The sequence below is a fragment of the Mobula birostris genome, chromosome 14, assembly GCF_030028105.1.
Source record: "Mobula birostris isolate sMobBir1 chromosome 14, sMobBir1.hap1, whole genome shotgun sequence".
Lineage (NCBI taxonomy): Eukaryota > Metazoa > Chordata > Chondrichthyes > Myliobatiformes > Myliobatidae > Mobula > Mobula birostris.
In genome coordinates this window covers 519,747-538,866 of record NC_092383.1, presented here as the reverse complement: position 1 = coordinate 538,866, position 19,120 = coordinate 519,747, and the positions used below count along the sequence as shown (strand labels likewise).

General features: G+C 46.9%; 1 protein-coding gene across 2 annotated transcripts in view; it reads right to left on the bottom strand.

Annotated features, from left to right (window-relative positions):
• The window catches only part of LOC140209619 (fibronectin type III and SPRY domain-containing protein 2), a 47,639-nt gene extending 29,302 nt beyond the window's left edge, over positions 1–18,337 (bottom strand). For both annotated transcript variants that reach the window (XM_072277891.1, XM_072277892.1), the window contains exons 1-6: positions 18,261–18,337; positions 16,798–17,602; positions 12,196–12,291; positions 8,288–8,521; positions 4,129–4,151; positions 3,610–3,731 (exon numbers count right to left, since the gene is read on the bottom strand). In XM_072277891.1, the coding sequence (XP_072133992.1) occupies positions 3,610–3,731; positions 4,129–4,151; positions 8,288–8,521; positions 12,196–12,291; positions 16,798–17,544 (1,222 nt within the window). In that variant the 5' untranslated portion in view covers positions 17,545–17,602; positions 18,261–18,337. The remainder of the gene's footprint in view (positions 1–3,609; positions 3,732–4,128; positions 4,152–8,287; positions 8,522–12,195; positions 12,292–16,797; positions 17,603–18,260) is intronic.
• Positions 18,338–19,120: the final 783 nt, after the last annotated feature.

Below are 19,120 nucleotides of genomic sequence, written 5' to 3'. Positions count from 1 at the left end.
GAGGTATATTCAGATGGACAAATTGCCAGGACCTACTCGTGCACCCTAGGGCATTGTGGAAAGCCAGGGAGAAATTGTTGGGGCCATGGTAGAAGATGGCTAATGTTGTGACTTTATTACAGGCAGAAAACCACAGATGAGTGAGGCTAACATCAGTGGTGGAAGAGTTACTGGAGAGGACCCTGAAACATAGAAACATAGAAAATAGGTGCAGGAGTAGGCCATTCAGCCCTTCAAGCCTGCACCGCCATTTATTATGATCATGGCTGATCATCCAACTCAGAACCCCGCCCCAGCCTTCCCTCCATACCCCCTGACCCCCATAGCCACAAGGGCCATATATAACTCCCTCTTAAATATAGCCAATGAACTGGCCTCAACTGTTTCCTGTGGCAGAGAATTCCACAGATTCACCACTCTCTATGTGAAGAAGTTTTTCCTAATCTCGGTCCTAAAAGGCTTCCCCTCTATCCTCAAACTGTGGCCCCTCATTCTGGACTTCCCCAACATCGGGAACAATCTTCCTGCATCTAGCCTGTCCAATCCCTTTAGGATCTTATACGTTTCAATCAGATCCCCCCTCAATCTTCTAAATTCCAACGAGTACAAGGACAGGATCTGCCAGTATTTGGAAGGGTGAGAACTGATAACGGATAGACAGCATAGCTTTGTGAATGGGAAATCATATCTCACTAGTTCGATTGAGCCTTTTGAAAAGGTTGATGAGGGTGGGTCAGTAGATGATATTTACATGGACTTTGGCAAGTTTTGACAAAGTCCTGTATGGTAGGCTGGTCCTGAAGGTTGACTGGGGAAAGTTGGTTGATCAGATCCAAAATTGGATTGGTGTTAGGAGTCAGAGGTGGTAAAGGGGTCACAGAGCTTAACCTCATTTGTCTTCCCAAAATGCAACACCTTGCACTTATCTGAACTGAACTCCATTTGTCATTCCTCAACCAATTCCTCAGCTGATTAACATCTTTCTGTAAATACTAGTAACCTTTCTTCACTGTCAATAACACCACCTATTTTAGTGTCATCCGTATACTTATTAACCATGCCTTGTACGTTCTCTTCCACGTCATTGATATTGTTGATGAACAGTGCTGACCCTGAGAAACACCACTCGTCATGGGCCCCCTGTCTGAGAAACAATGTCCCACCATCACACTCTGCTTCCTACCATCAGGCCAGTTGTGCATCCATATCCAAAGTCAGTAATGGGATCAGCAATGAACCTGAAAAACATCACTCGTCATCAACCCCCTGTCCAAGAAACAATGTCCCACCATCACACTCTGCTTCCTACCATCAGGCCAGTTGTGCATCCAATAAGCACTCCCTGGTTCCCATGTCATCTAACTTTCCATGGTAGCCTCCCATGAGGAACCTTATCAAAGGACTGCGGAGAGGATCACTAGGGTCCCTCTACCACCATTACCAAGAGCAATGCATACACAGGACCCTTTGCAATGTCAATGATTCATCTAACAATCTCTTTGACCTCTTACCATCAGACAGGAGGTATCTTAGCATTAGGACAAGTACAGTTAGGGTGGGAAATAGCTTCTTTTCCCAGGCCAACAGACGACTAAACTTCCTGCCACCATCCAGGTCTCATCACATATGAAATGCCTGTAGCATTATCCCCTTTACTTTTTGACTTGTGTCATAAATGCATCTTACTATTTCTTAACTTATTTGTGGTGATAGTACCTTATGTGTTGTGTGTAGGTTATATGTACTGTGTTGTGCACCTTGGTCCAGAGGAACGTTGTTTCATTTGGTAGTAAACACATGTACTGTTGAATGACAATAAACTTGAACTTGAATCTTCTTGATTACTTCTTCAAAAAACTTAGTCAGATCTTCCACGTACAAAGCCATGTGACTATCCTTTTCAATGCCTATCTCTCCAGATACGGTACATCTACTGCAGATGTTAGGCTTACTGGATTTTTACTTGGGTTTTAGTAAAAGTCATTATGTTTTAGTAAAAGTTACGCAAATTTCTAGTAACTATTTTAAAACTAATGGAATAATGGTAACTGGTCCCGAAGTGCTGACACTTCATTTACTTGCCAGAGTTAAAAGGTTACAAACACTAAAACAAACCGTCAGCCTAACTTGTATGTGCTGAGTAAGATGTCCATCTAAACTGATTCCATTTTTTGGCTGTGGGTGGCCTATGTTGCTCTTAATCTTTTCCATCTCACACACATTTCTGTGTGTGTGTGTAAGTGTACGTACAGTCAGCCCTTCTTATGCGCGAGTTCCGCATGTGTGAATTCAACCAGCCGCGAATTGAGAAAACCTTGAAGATCTCTCTAGCACTCATTGTTCAAGCATTGTTCGCTACTTTGTTTCTGTGAAAAAATGGCCCCTAAAAAGCAATTACCTGGTCAAAGCAATTCCTCAAAGGCTAAGGGGGAGCGTAAAGTGCTATCTCTCGCTGAGAAATTAGAAATATTAGATCCTTTGAAAAGTGGCATGTTGCATTCCGAAGTGGGCCGTAAGGTCGGTAAGAACGAATGGAGCATTCGCACAATAAAGCAGAAAGAAGCTGAAATTCGTGGAAGTGTTACTGCTAGGGATGGCTGGCTATGTAAAGCACTACAGCCTCAAGAACTTAAAGATCACGGGAGAATCAGCATCGGCGTTCCCAGAAGAGCTACAATGGTTGCATCTGTACTAAATATGTACAGACATTTTTTTTTGTCATTATTCCTTAAACAATACAGTATAACAACTATTTACATTGCATTAGGTATTATAAGTCAACGGAACAGAAACATTGAGGGCAGCGGGTCCTGTGCTGCCCTGGGTCCTAAAGTCCACCTGCATTGAGCCAGGTTAAATAAGGGACTTGAGCATCCACATTTTTTGGTATCCGCGAGGGGTGTCGGAACCAATCCCTCACGGATAAGGAGGGCCGATTGTATGTATGTGGGATGAGGTCGTTCCGTGTACCTGTATGGGTGATGGAGAGCTGTGTGTGAGAGAGAGATGTGTGTGTGTGTATGAGACAGAGAGACAGACAGACAGACACTGAGAGGTGTGACACGCCACTGATACGGTGACGTATCTTTCTTTCTCTCACACACACACAAGCCTCTCCGCCTCTCTCTCTCACACACACATTCTCCCTCTCCCTCTCGCGCGCTCTTTCTCTGGCGCACTCTCCCTCGCTCGTTCCCCCCACACTTACTCTGTCACTCACTCTCACAAATACTTTCACTCTCCCTCGTGCGCGCTCTCTCTCCCCCTCGCGCGCACCCTCTTATCCCTCTCCCTCTCGCGCGCACCCTCTCTCTTTTGTGCGCGCTCCCTCTCTCTCTTGCGCCGCGCTTTCTGTCTCGTGTGTGTGAGAGTGAGAGAGAGACACAGACAGAGGGTGTGTGAGAGAGACACAGGAGTGAGAGAGAGAGAGACAGAGACGGGCACGTGTGTGAAAGGGAGAGTCAGAGACGGGTGCGTGTGTGTGAGAGAGAGACAGACAGAGACAGAAGGGCACGTGTGAGAGAGAGAGAGACAGAGAGAGAGGGGCACACATGTGTGAGGGAGAGAGATAAAAATGCGCGTGCCTGCATGTATCAGTTGCTTACATACCCGGGATACTGCTGATCGAGTCCATTAATCGTTGCACCTCACCCATATCTGTTGGAAAATTCTCAAATTCAAGGGTTGTTGGAAACTCTGGATTCAAATCCTCTTGGAGAAAGTCCTCCAGTCTGTGGGTGACAGAAGAAGCAGTGAGACTGAGGCAATGGGTGTTGCGAGTCAGGCCAAGTCTAGAAGTGAGGGGCCATCTCAGGTAGACAGGATGGGTGCAGGACTGGGCAGCCACGACACCAGCTGCAGCGGATATTCCTCCAGCACACTTCATGCTCTTTCTAGTAGTAGTCAGTGGCAGCAGCTAGGACCGATAGCACAAATCCAACACAAACCCCATATAGGGCCATTGTTCATACACAGGCAGTGAGTTCTTCCAGTGTAAAATCACATCAACACACAAACACTGTATAGTCACTCATTAACTGTTTTACTACACCTACAATGAGGCATTCCAATGCTAACACAGACACAGTGCAGCATTCCAATGTTGACATGGGTCCGTTCTGAAGTTACCTGGTCAGCATTGTCTGTCCACTCTGTTGATAAGAAATAAGAAGATTCATTAGTAGCTCAGGATGTCTGACTCTTAGCAGGGTAAAAGAAATTCTTTAAAAATGAGGTACTTTGCTGAGTCTATCAAATTATTCACTTCATCTTCCCAATGCACAATGTGATCTTCTGACATCTGCCAGTGACACTCTGGTTTGCTGCAGCTAGAGTGGGGGTGATCTTCACAAGACTGTGAGTGCATTGGAAGGTTCATTAGATGAGTTGAACTGTGCCCAATCAGTGAGCGGGAGCACGAGCGGAAGTGGCAAAGATTAAAAACAGGCAGCTCTCGCAGCAATTTTCTGAGTTGGACTGCACCTAATCAGTGAACAGGAACACAAGCAGAAGAAGCAATTTCACAGGTTCTCGGCAGAGGATTTAAAAAGGCTGCACTTCGCAACAGTTTTCAGGGTTGGGCAGCATGCAATCAGTGAATGGGATTCATTAGAAAGGGCGAGTAAAACTAAGGCAGGGCAGGCAGAGTGGCCACTGTGTGAGTGGGCCACTGTCGGAGTAGCCTTGCTTATCAGATTTGGGTGAGATAAGTATATGTGAAGTTTCTTCATTCTTCATTCCTTGGCTGTTAGGGTACAGGTAGTACAGCAAGAATGGCTCCAGGGGCGGTGTTTTGTTCTGTGTGTGGGATGTGGGAATTCTGGGAGACCTCCAATCTCCCGGAGAACCACATCTGCACTGAGCTGCAGCTCCTCAGAGACTGCGTTAAGAAATAGGAGCTGCAGCTCGATGTTCTTTGGCTCATACAGGAGAATGGGGAGGAGATAGATTGGAGCTACAGGGAGGTAGGCACCCCTAGGTTGCAGGAGACAGGTACTTGGGTGACTGTCAGGAGAAGGAAGACAAATGGGCTGCCACTGTAGACTATCCCTGTGGCCATTCCCCTCAATAATTTGTACACCGCTTTGGATACTGTTGAGGGGGACGATCTACTTGGGGGAGGGGGGGAGGTGGAGGCTCAGTGACTGGATCTCAGTCAAGTGCTGTGGCTCAGAAGTGAGGAGGACTGCGGTGGTGACAGAAGATTCCACAGTTAGATTAGATTCTGAGAAAGCAATCGAGACACCTGGATGGGAAGCTACCTCCCAGGTGCCAGGGTCAGGGATGTCCTGGATCATGTCCATGGCATTCTCAAGGGCAAGGGTGAACAGCCAGAAGTCATGATACATATTGGCACCAGTGACGTAGGTAGGAAAGGTGAGGAGGTCCTGAAGAGAGATTTTAGGGAGCTAGCTAAAAAGCTGACAATCTCTGAATTGCTGCCCGTGCCATGTGCCAGTGAGGGTAAGAATAGGGTGATGTGGCAGATGAACGCATGGCTAAGGAACTGGTGCATACAGCAGGGGTTCATATTTCTAGATCATTGCGATCTCCCCTGGGAAAGGCACAACCTGTACAAAAAGGTTGAGTTACACCTGAACCCAAGGGGTCCAATATCCTTGTGGTAGGTTTGCTAGGGCTGTTCGGGAGGGTTTAAATTAATTTATGGGAACTGCAGTGATAAGGCTGAGGATAGGGTAGTTGATTTACAAACTGAAGCAGTGTGTAGTGACAATGCTAGCAAGGAGAGGCTATTGATAGGACAAAATTGCAGTCAATGCAATGAGTTGCAATGTAAGAGAGGGACAAAATCAAAAAGGCTGCTGAAAACAGGACTGAAGTTGTTACATTTGAATACACCCAGTATACAAAATAAGGTAGATTAACTTGTACGGTTACAGATTGGCATGTATGATGTTGTGGGCATCACTGAATAATGGCTGAAAGAAGGTTATAGCTTGGAGCTCAACATCCAAGGATATGCATTCTATCAAAAAGATTTGCAGGTAGGCAGAGGGGGTGGGGTGCCTCTGTTGGTAAAATGTGAAATCAATTCCTTAGAAAGAGGGGACATGGGGTCAGAAGGTGTAGAATTGTTGTAGAGCTGATAAACTGCAAGGGGAAAAGACCCTGATGGAGGTTACATACAGACCTTCAAACAGGAGCAAAGGTGTGGTCTACAGATTACAATGGGAGATAGAAAATGCATGCCAAAAGGGCAATATTACAATAGTCATGTGGGATTTCAGTATGCAGATCGATTGGGAAGATCACATTGGTGCTGGATCTCCAGAGGGGGTACTTTGTAGAGTGCCTACAAGATGACTTTCTGGACCAGCTTGTGGTTGAGGCCACTAGTGGATCAGCGATTCTGGATGGGTGTTGTGCAATGAACTGGAATTGATTATAGAACTTAAAGTAAAGGAACCACAGGGGCAAAGGATCATAATATGTTAGAATTCACACCACATTTTGAGAAGGAGAAGCTAAGTCAGATATACTAGTATTACACTGAAGTAAAGGGAATTACAGAAGCATGAGTGAGGAGCTGACCAAAATTGTTTGGAAGGGAACACTAGTAGAACAGCAGTGGCTGGAGTTTCTGGGGGCAATTCAGAAGGTGCAGGACAAGAGGAGTCAAAGTCAACATAAAGCCAAAGACAGGGCATACAATACAGCAAAAGTTCGTGGGAGGTTACTGGATTGCGAAATTTTTAAAAACTAATGGAAGGCAAATTTTAAAAAAGTCATAAAGAAGGAAAAGATGGAATAGGAAGGCAAGCTAGCCAATAATATTAAAGAGAATATCAAAAGTTTCTTCAGACATATAGAGTGTAAAAGAGATGTGAGAGTAGATATCTTGCCACTGGAAAATAATGCTGGAGAGGTAGTAATGGAGGACAAGGAAAAGGTGGATGAACTGAATAAGTATTTTGCATCAGTCTTCACTGTGGAAGACACTAGCAGGATGCTGCAAGTTCGAGGGTGTCAGTAGGCAGCAGTGAGTGAAGTTTCCATTACGAGGGAGAAGGTGCTTGGGAAACTGAAAGGTCTGACAGTGGATAAGTCACCTGGACCAGATGGTGTACACCCCAGGGTTCTGAGAAGAGGTGGCTGGAGATTGAGCAGGCATTAGTAATGATCTTTCAAGAATCACTAGATTCAGGAATGGTTCTGAAGGTCTGGAAAATTGCAAATGCCACTCCACTTTTCAAAAAGGGAGAGAGGCAGAAGAAAGGAAATTATAGGTCAATTAGTCTCACCCCAGTGGTTGGGAAGATGATGATGCCAATTGTTGTGGTTTCAGGGTACTTGGACGCACATGATAAAATAGACCGAAGTTAGCATGGTTTCCTTGAGGGAAAATCTTGCCTGACAAATCTGTTGGAATTATTTGAAGAAAAACCAAGTGGAATAGACAAAGGAGAATTGGTTGATGTTGTATACTTGGATTTTCAGAAGGCCTTTGACATAATGCCACACCTGAGGCTGCTTAACAAGTTAAGAGCCCATGGTATTATAGGGAAGATACTAGAATGGATAAAGCAGTGGCTGATTGGCAGGATGCAAAGAGTGGGAGTAAAAGGAACCTTTTCTGGTTGAATGCCAGTGAACAGTAGTGTTCTACAGGGGCCTGTATTGAGACTGCGTCATTTTATGTTATATGTCAATGACTTGGATGACAGAATTGATGGCTTTGTGGTCAAGTTTGTGAATGATACAAAGATAGGAGAAGGGGCAGGTAGCGTTGAGGAATCAGACAGGCTGCAGAAGTACTTGGTCTTATGGTCTTAATTTCTTATGTAGACAGGTCAGACGGGGTAGGCCTATATCCACCGGAATTTAGAAGAGCAAGAAGAGATTTGGTTGAACGGGGTGGATGTGGGGAGGACTATCTCTCTTGTGGAGAAGTCAGAATTAGGAATCAGATGCTTTAAGGTAAGGGCTCATGGGGTTAAGACAGAGCTGAGGTAAAATATTGTTCCTCAGAGGGACAAGTCCCTGGAACTTCCTTTGTCAAAGAGCAGTGAAAGCACAGGTAGAGAAGAAGCAGGAAAGTGAAAGCCAGGAGCACGGAGTTACTTTCAGATAAACTATCATCTGATGAGTTGGCTTGGACAGCCGAGCATGTTTGTATTCCCATCCTGAGGGAGAATGACACAGTTGGAATTCCAGAGCACCCACTGGAAATGCTGGGAAAATACCCAAGTGAGAATGGGAAGGTCGGGAAGCCAGAGTGAGGGTCTATAAATAAATAATGAGGGTACAGAACTATCTGTGAGGTCACCTTCAGGAAGGATTGCTTGTCTTCGGTTTGGAACAGCATATTAATGGATTCCATCAGCTGCTTGTAGCCATCCATGCTGTGACCACAGCTCACCAGCAAATCGTACAACTTCTCGAGTTTCAGGTTCTTCTGCTCTTGCAGACCCTGGCTCCTGTCCTCAAAACGCTGAACCAAGCACTGCATCAAATCATCATACTGCAGCTCAAGGTAGTGTTCCTGTTTACCAATGTTCTCCTGTGAACACACAACATACACGTGTTCCTGTTTACCAATGTTCTCCTGTGAACACACAACATACACGTGTTCCTGTTTACCAATGTTCTCCTGTGAACATACAACATACACGTGTTCCTGTTTACCAATGATCTCCTGTGAACACACAACATACACGTGTTCCTGTTTACCAATGTTCTCCTGTGAACATACAACGTACACGTGTTCCTGTTTACCAATGGTCTCCTGTGAACACACAACATACACGTGTTCCTGTTTACCAATGGTCTCCTGTGAACACACAACATACACGTGTTCCTGTTTACCAATGGTCTCCTGTGAACACACGACATACACGTGTTCCTGTTTACCAATGTTCTCCTGTGAACACACAACATACACATGTTCCTGTTTACCAATGATCTTCTGTGAACACACAACATACACGTGTTCCTGCTTACCAATGATCTCCTGTGAACACATAACTGTATATCACAGGCACAGGCCCTTTGGCCGACCATGTTATACTGAACTCATTAAGCCAATGACTCCTAACTCATCCTCTCCCTTTTAGCTGCAGATTGACCATGCTCCTCCTTTCTCTGCGTATTCATGTGCCAATCTAAGGAGCAATTCAATCCTATGGATCTAGCCCCACCTCTGGCAGTGTGCTGCAGACATCCACCACTCCCTACGTAAAAATAACCTGCCTCCACACATCACCTTTCTACTTCCCCACCTCCTCATCTTAAATGCAAGCCTTCCAGTACTAGATATGTCAATCCTGGGAATAAAAGATGCTGGCTGTATACTCTATCTATGCCTCACATAATTTTATAACCTTCTGCCGACTCTCCTCTCAGACCCCGTCTCTCCAGCATCTCCGACCCCTCCTCCATGTCCTCCAGACCGGGCAGCATTCTGATGCACTCTCTCCGAAGCCTCCATCACATGCCTGTTGTTCAAGCACAAATTAGTCTTAAGAAAGGTGAAGGATATTAGTCCATCAGAAAGACATGAGGCAGATAGCCAGAATTTTTATTCAGGTCTGAGGCCAGAACTGGCTGAGACAGTAAATGAGTTAGTGTTCAGTAGCACACTCCGTGGGACAGTAATGGGTAAAACAAAAGACATGGCTCTGATGCTGTGCTTCAGAGAAACTTGAAAATGCTACAGAACTTATCATGTGTCTTGTTGAATCCTGTTGTCCTTTCATCCTTACAGGGACATGCTGCTCCTGAATTCTAACCGGCTGGCCTTTAAACGGCTCCCACATGTCGGGTGTGCGTTTCCTTTTGAAACAGCCACTCCCAGTCTGCTTCCCAAGTTCCTGGCTAATGCCTTATTGAACTCTGAGTATGGTCAGTAAGTGTGAGTCTCTGAGCCTGTCAACATCAGCAATTCAGATGGTGAGCGGGATTTTTCCTTGTCGCTATGCAGTGATTGTAGAGTAAGTGTCAGCCAGGGACAGAACTGGGTTCAGTTGTGAAGTCCCCTATGGCCGAGCAGCTGCTGGGGCTGCTGGCGATGGGTGGTCAGCTCAGAGAGTTACTGGAGGGCTGTCTGCATCGGTGGGACAGATCAGGCAGGGCTTCCAGACAAGCTCCAAGGAAAGGGCATGAGGTAAGTTGTCAGGGATTTGTAAGCTCGTTTACCAGGTGACTGGTGGAATGAATGAAGTCTGCGGGGAGAAGCTGGAACAACCTGCATTGTCTGAATTAAATTTACCCCTCCTACCTAAAAGCTTCAGTATTTCACATTCAGTATTCCACATTTGCACCACCTTCTGAGTGAAGATGATTCCCCTTAAATATTTCACCTTTCACCCTTGACCTATGACCTCTAGTTCTAGTCTTACACAACCTGAAGGGGAAAAGCCTGCATGAATTCATCCTAACTATATCCCTCATAATTTTGTATATCTCATTCTCTCCTCATTCTCCTGCACTCCAGGGAATAAAATCCTAACCTATTCAACCTTTCCTTATAACTCAGATCCTCAAGCCCCAGCAACATCCTTGTAATTTTTTTCTGTACTCTTTCAATCTTATTGACATCTTGGGGGACCGCTTTGTCAAGCATATCTGCTCCATCCGGCAAAAGCAGACCCTCCCAGTGGTCAAACATTTAAATTCCAATCCCATTCTCATTCCAACACGTTGATGCATGATCTCCTCTTGTGCCATGATGAGGCCACCCTTAGGGTGTGTAGGAGCAACACCTTATATTTCAACCTGATTTTTATTTCTCCTTCTGGTAAAAGGATGTTTCCCTCCCCCCACCCTCTTCTTCTATTCCCCTTGCTGGCCTCTTAACACTTTTCACCTGCCTATCACCTCCCCGTGTGTCCCCTCCTTCCCTATTCCCTATGATCCACTCTCTTCTCCTATCAGATTCCTTCCTCTTTAGTCCCTTGCCTTTTTCACCAACCACGCTTTCCTGTGTTATTGACATCTTTCCTGTAGATAGGTGACCAGACGGCACACATTACCCCAGATTAGACCCCACCAATGTCTTATACAACTTCAACAGAACCTCCCAACTCGCGTACTCTATACTCTGATTTATGAAGGCCAATGTGCCAAAAGCTCTCTTAATGACCCTGTCTACTGTGATGCCACTTTCAAAGAATTATAGATCCACATTCTTTGTTCTCCCACACTCCTCAATGCCCTGCAGTTCACTGTGGAACTCCTAAACCTTGGTTTGTTCTCTTTTGTCCATCTGTCATTTTTCAGCCCATTTTTCTGGCTGGTCCACATCTCACTGCAAGCTTTGATAGCCTTCCTCACTATCACCTACACTACCAATCTTGGTGTTGTCCACAAATTTACCCAATCAGTTTACTACATTAACACCTCTGTCATTAATATAGACCCAGCACCAATATCTGTGGCACACCATGTCACAGACCTCCTGTCAGAGAGACAACCATCTACTACCACTCCCTAGCTTCTCCCACTAAGCCAATGTTGGATCCAATTGGCTACCACATTTGAGCACAAAGCGCTCGCCATGCTGAAATTTGTCAAAAGCCTTTCTAAGGTTCATGTAGACATCATCCACCTCCTTTCCTTCATCAGCCTTCTTGGTAGCCTCCTCAAACAACCTGCAACCAACAGAGTTCAGGCACTAATCCATGCAGAACACCACTGGTCATAGAACTGCATTCAGAATAACACCCTCACCACTATCATCTGTCTTCTATAGCCAAGCCAATTTTGAATCCAATCTACCAAGTCTTTATGGATTTTATGTGCCCTAATCTCTTAAGTTTCATGACATATGTCAGTGATGTTAAAGCTGATTCTACTTCTGAATAATCTTCACCATGGATTCCATAAGTCTTAATCAGCCTACAATGAGGAACTTTTAGAGAATATCCATTGCCTTACTCTCATTAATCATCTTTGTCACATCAGTCAATTCATAACCTCCTCCACACAAAGCCATTCTGATTATCCCTAATGAGCCCATACTTCAGCAATTGTCAACGAATCCCATCCCTGAGAATTCTCTTCACTTGCTTCCCTACCACTGATGTGAGGCTCACATGCCTATAATTTCCTGTGTTATCTCTACTGTCCATTTTAAGTGAGTGAGTGCGCCCTTCCTGTTATGTACAACAACAAAGCGGAGAGTGAGGCCGTTGTAGGTGACGTTGTTCAGCAGGCTCTGGACAGAAAAGCACTTACTTCAACAGTGACAAAGATTTCCTCCAGGTGATTAGAAAATGTCTTCATCTGTATGAGCTGGTTCTCCAGTTTCTTCAGATTGTTCTGACACTCAAGCTGGGGAAGAAGCACAATGTCAGGGATAGAAACCTCAGTGATGGAAACAGGGGTCACACGCTGCTCTGTGGGTCAGGGGTCACACAGTGATCAGTGAGTCAGGGGTCACACATCCCTCAGGAGTCACACGGTGCTCAGCGAGTCAGGAGTCACACGGTGCTCAGCGAGTCAGGGGTCACACAGTGCTCAGTGAGTTAGGGGTCACACGCTGCTCAGCGAGTCAGGGGTCACACAGTGATCAGTGAGTCAGGGGTCACACAGTGATCAGTGAGTCAGGGGCCACACATCCCTCAGGGGTCACACGGTGCTCAGTGAGTCAGGGGTCACACGCTGCTCAGCGAGTCAGGGGTCACACAGTGATCGGTGAGTCAGGGGTCACACGGTGATCAGTGAGTCAGGGGTCACACATCCCTCAGGGGTCACACGGTGCTCAGCGAGTCAGGGGTCACACATCCGTCAGGGGTCACACGGTGCTCAGTGAGTCAGGGGTCACACGCTGCTCAGCGAGTCAGGGGTCACACGGTGCTCAGTGAGTCAGGGGTCACACGCTGCTCAGCGAGTCAGGGGTCACACAGTGATCAGTGAGTCAGGGGTCACACGCTGCTCAGCGAGTCAGGGGTCACACAGTGATCAGTGAGTCAGGGGTCACACATCCCTCAGGGGTCACACGGTGCTCAGTGAGTCAGGGGTCACACGCTGCTCAGCGAGTCAGGGGTCACACAGTGATCAGTGAGTCAGGGGTCACACATCCCTCAGGGGTCACACGGTGCTCAGCGAGTCAGGGGTCACACATCCGTCAGGGGTCACACGGTGCTCAGTGAGTCAGGGGTCACACGCTGCTCAGCGAGTCAGGGTTCACACGGTGCTCAGTGAGTCAGGGGTCACACGCTGCTCAGCGAGTCAGGGGTCACACAGTGATCAGTGAGTCAGGGGTCACACGCTGCTCAGCGAGTCAGGGGTCACACAGTGATCAGTGAGTCAGGGGTCACACATCCCTCAGGAGTCACACGGTGCTCAGCGAGTCAGGAGTCACACGATGCTCAGCGAGTCAGGGGTCACACAGTGATCGGTGAGTCAGGGGTCACACAGTGATCAGTGAGTCAGGGGTCACACATCCCTCAGGGGTCACACGCTGCTCAGCGAGTCAGGGGTCACACGGTGCTCAGTGAGTCAGGGGTCACACGCTGCTCAGCGAGTCAGGGGTCACACAGTGATCAGTGAGTCAGGGGTCACACATCCCTCAGGGGTCACACGGTGCTCAGTGAGTCAGGGGTCACATGCTGCTCAGCAAGTCAGGGGTCACACATCCCTCAGGGGTCACATGGTGCTCAGCGAGCCCATCACAACCACACGCCTCTTTTGAAGTGTCTGGTCCTTCTGATGATCATTTTTGTCTGTGGCCTCACATTAGTGAACCTTTAAGCACTGGGAAACTCTCTTCCTCTGCCTAACCATTCATGTCTATTGTAACTACTTTTAGGATTCACGGCCAGAAGAAGAACAGTTTCCCTGGCCTTTTCACTTATCTCTAAACTTTCACCCTTGCAGCCACTCTGGTACACTCTGGCAAGCCCCTCTCTGCACTACCTCCACAGCTTTCATTTACTTCCTCTAATTGAACATCCCAGCCAAAGCCAACTTTTAGCATACATATCTTTACAGCTTTGAATATTCCCTCACTTTTTAAACCTCCTCTTTATCTTTCCAGAGTTTGGTAGATGCTGGGTGAGTATAACATCAGATTTTGTGGAAGCCACACACTTCAGCCAGAACAGGAGTAAATGAATATTTACAGGACTGAGATAGATTGGCCAGTTGAGTGGCATCACGAAAACCTCACACTCAACATCAGCGCAACCAAGGAATTGATCGTGAAATTCAGGAACAGGAAGCAATGGCCCTGATCTCCCAGGACATGCCCTCTTCTCATTAATACCATCAGGGAGGAGGTACAGGAGCCTGAAGACCCACACTCAATAATTCTAGCAGCACACACAAAATGCTGGTGGAACGCAGCAGGCCAGGCCGCATCTATAGGAAGAAGTACAGTCGACATTTCGGGTCGAGACCCTTCGTCAAGACTAACAGAAAAAAGAGATAGTAAGAGATTTGTTCCCACACCCCACACTTCCCGTTTCTACTTCCTACCCAAGATCCACAAACCTGCCTGTCCGGGTAGACCTATTGTCTCAGCTTGCTCCTGCCCCACCGAACTCTTTTCTGCATACCTCATCACTGTTTTATCCCCCCTTGTTCAATCCCTTCCCACCTATGTTCATAACACTTCTCATGCTCTGGATCTTTTCAATGATTTCAAGTTCTCTGGCCCTCGTCGTCTATTTTCACCATGGATGTCCAGTCCCTATATACCTCAATTCCCCACCAGGAAGGTTTCAAAGCTCTCCACTTCTTTTTGGATTCCAGACCCAACCAGTTCCTGTCTACCACCACTCTCCTCCATCTAGTGGAATTGGTCCTTAGTCTTAATAATCTCTCCTTTGGCTCCTCCCACTTCCTCCAAACTAAAGGTGTAGCCATGGGCACCCGTATGGGTCCCAGCTATGCCTGCCTTTTTGTTGGCTTTGTGGAACAGTCCATGTTCCAAGCCTATACTGGTATCTGTCCCCCACGTTTCCTTTGCTACATCGAAAAATGCATTGGCACTGCTGAGCTCGTTGACTTCATCAAATTTGCCTCCAATTTCCACCCTGCCCTCAAATTTACCTGGTCCATTTCTGACACCTGCCTCCCCTTCCTTGATCTTTTTGTCTCTATCTCTGGAGACAGCTTATCTACTGATATCTATAAGCCTACGGACTCTCACAGCTATCTGGACTATTCCTCTTCCCACCCTGTTACTTGTAAAAATGCCATCCCCTCCTCTCAATTCCTCTGTCTCCGCCGCATCTGCTCTCAGGATGAGGCTTTTCATTCCAGATCGAAGGAGATGTCCTCTATTTTTAAAGAAAGGGGCTTCCCTTCCTCCACCATTAACTCTGCTCTCAAACGCATCTCCCCCATTTCACGCACATCTGCTCTCACCCCATCCTCCCGCCACCCCACTAGGAATAGGGTTCCCCTTGTCCTCACCTACCACCCCACCAGCCTCCAGGTCCAACATATAATTCTTCGTAACTTCCGCCACCTCCAACGGGATCCCACCACTAAGCACATCGTTCCCTCCCCCCCACCCCGCTTTCCGCAGGGATCGCTCCCTACGCGACTCCCTTGTCCATTCGTCCCCCCCATCCCTCCCCACTAATCTCCCTCCCGGCACTTGTCCTTGTAAGCAGAACAAGTGCTACACATGCCCTTACACTTCCTCCCTCACCACCATTCAGGGCCCCAGACAGTTCTTCCAGGTGAGGCGACACTTCACCTGTGAGTCTGCTGGGGTGATATACTGTGTCCGGTGCACCCAGTGTGGCCTTCTATATATTGGCGAGACCCGACGCATTCTGGGAGACCACTTCGCTGAGCACCTGTGCTCTGTGCACCAGAGGAAGCAAGATCTCCCAGTGGCCACACTTTTTAATTCCATGTCCCATTCCCATTCTGATATGTCAATCCATGGCCTCCTCTACTGTCGAGATAAAGCCACACTCAAGTTGGAGGAACAACACCTTATATTCCGTCTGGGTAGCCTCCAACCTGATGGCATGAACATTGACTTCTCTAACTTCCGTTAATGCCCCTCCTCCCCTTCTTATCCCATCCCTGTTCTCCATCCTCCTCTGGTGCTCCCTTCCCCCTTTCTTTCTTCCAAGGCCTTCCGTCCCATGATACTCCCCCTTCTCCAGCCTTGTATCCCTTTTGCCAATCAACTTCCCAGCTCTTAGCTTCATTCCTCCCCCTCCTGTCTTCTCCTATCATTTCAGGTCTCCCTCTCCCCCACCCACTTTCAAATCTCTTACTATCTCCCTGTTCCGTTAATCCCGACGAAGGGTCTCGACCCAAAACATCGACTGTACCTCTTCCTAGAGATGCTGCCTGGCCTGCTGCGTTCACCAGCATTTTGTGTGTGTTGCTTGAATTTCCAGCATCTGCAGGTTTCCTTGCGTTTGTGTCAATAATTCTAGAATAGTTTGTTCCCCTCTACCTCACATTTCTGAATAGACCATGAACCCATAAACACTACCTTGTTATCATTTTCTTTGTACTATTTATTTATTTTGCGGTTTATAGTAATTTTATATCCTTACATTGTGTTGCCACAGCAAAACAACAAATTTCACGACAAGTACAACAGTGATAATAAGCCTGTCTCTGGATAGTGGCCACTTTGTCCTCCACTCATCCAGCACAAAGCAGAGTATTTCATCGCACCACTCAGATGTTTTGTAGCCAGGTTAGCAGATGGATTCCTATCCAAAAGCTACAGCTCATGGACTGCTGCTTACCACCCCTTTCCAATTGGGAGAGCTACAGGAAACCTTATCAATGATAACCTCAGCAACTGAGCAGTCACAGATCCTCAGCACCGTGGTACGTTTTTGTCATGCATACCTTGGCAACTGATGCACCTTCTGCTAATGGCATCACGCTATGGTGTTTGTGGAATCCAAAGAGCTTCTCAAAAGCGGGAATAGGGACATCACATGACCGACAATAAATGTCAGGGACCGAGTCCTGGACAATCTCCTCGTCGTCTGACTCTGTGTTTCTGAGTGTTCTGAGAGCTCTGACCCTTTCTGCCACATGTTCTCCACACTGGGCCGTGACAATCTCTGCCTCAGATTCTTCAAGACCGCTTGGTTCTGACCCTGGGCTGAGCAGCCCTTCACTGTACTGACTCGCACTTTCTGAATAATCGACAATTTGCTGGAACGGATCAAACTGTTTATCCACAGGGAAATTGTTGGAAAATTCTATAAACTTCTGACGAGTACCAAACTCTGCTTCTGGAGAAGGCGAGCAGCCATAGTCCCCTCGGTAGCTACCAAAGCTTAGCAGCTCTGCCTTTGGCCCCTCCTGATTACAAGGGTCGCCTGCTGCTGCATCCTGCAGGGCTGACGGATGATAATCATCTGCTCCAGCTTCTGACTGTTTGTCTGAAAAAATCTCCAAGCGTCCCCTGGGTTCATAGAGGTCCATGTGATAGAACTGGAACCCTTCAGGTTCTGCCCCCTCTGCAATTCCTCCAACCTCTGCACCTTGGGAGAGTGGAGCTCCCTCGCCTGTGTGCTGCTTTGAGGAACTATCAGTTTTTGAGTCCAGAACGCTGGCTTCATCTGCTGCTTCCTGGCTCTCCATCTTCTCTACATAGACAGGAGCTTCATCCTGAATTCACTTCCCTGCGGTCCCATAGAAGCTGGGAAATAGAAACAGAGAAGTTCAGAAACAAATCCACATCTACCAGTTGTCCTGTTCTTGACAGTGTTTACATCTCATTATCACTAATAAATTCTCAAAAGATTACTTCAAGCATTCAACATTCTGGTGCTGAAAAAAATCCCTCAAATTAATTCACAGGATATGCAGACTGTGTATGTGTGCGTATTGAAATAATTGAGGTGCCAGAACATTGGAAAAGTTGTACTGATGCTCTCTCCCCAAAGCCCTCCAAACTGGAAGAACAGGTGAACCAAATTCCCATCCCCAGCACTGAGGCTTTCCCCACTCTCCACTGGTTACTGTAGACAGGCCATATGATTCACAGCTGACACAAGATTTCTGAAACAGAAATCTGAGCTCTGTCCCAGCAAGAGATTACCAGGTGGAGGGAGGGAAAGATTTGAGGATCTGCTCAATCCACCATTCACACCGGGAGGGCAAGAATATTCAGAAGCCTTTGTTAAAGAAGGTAACATTCTGTTAACAGAAAATGATCTCAAAATCTAACGATGGCATGGCATTAGAAACTGAACATTGGGGGACGTGTCTAGAATTAAGCTGCAGCTGTTCTTCTCAAATGACGGATTGCTTTTCAGACTGAATGACAGAAAGCCTAAGTGGCTCAGCATTTGTACCTGTTCAGAGATAAGTATCCCAGACTGTTCTTTAAACCATGTTCTGTCCGCTCCCCGCTCTTTGCCTTTCTCTCCCACCAGCTCAGGCAGTTTGCCTGCCTGCTGTATATTTAGCTACTTGATGACATATGACCTTCAGCAAAGCCACTCCTCAGATAGCAACCTGAGAATGCAGACAGAACGTAGTCCAATTAAGGAAGCGGCTCAGGACTATGTTCAGGTTGAGGAAAGTATTTCTCCTATGAACAGGAAACAGCAGCAGGAGTAGGCAAATCAAACATGTCTCACCGTCCAGTAAAATCACAGATGAGCCAAACACCACTTTCCTGTACTCATCTCATATCCCCTGACTTCCTCGTAGTTTAACTGTCTGACAATCTCTGCCAGTGCTTTGCCTCCATAGCTCTTGGGGAACAGAATTTCAAATTTTCACTGCTTTGTTCCTGCTCATTCCCACTGTAAATGGGTAGCCCCTAGTTTTATCACAAACAAGGAATTCCGCAGATGCTGGAAATCCGAGCAACAGACACAAAACACTGCAGGAACTCAGCAGGCCAGGCAGCATCTGAGGAAAGAAAGTACAGTTGACATTTCGGGCCAAACCCCTTCGGCACGACTGGGGGGAGAAAAGCCGAGGAGTAGATTTAAAAGGTGGGGGGAGGGGAGAGAGAAACACAAGGTGATGGGTGAAACCTGGTGGGGGAGGATGAAGTAAAGAGCTGGGAGTTTGATTGGTGAAAGAGACAGAAGGCCATGAAAGAAAGAAAAGGGGGGAGGAGTACCAGAGGGGGGTGATGGGCGGCAAAGAGATAAGGTGAGAGAGGGGAAAGGAAATGGGGAATGTTGAAGGATAGTGGGGT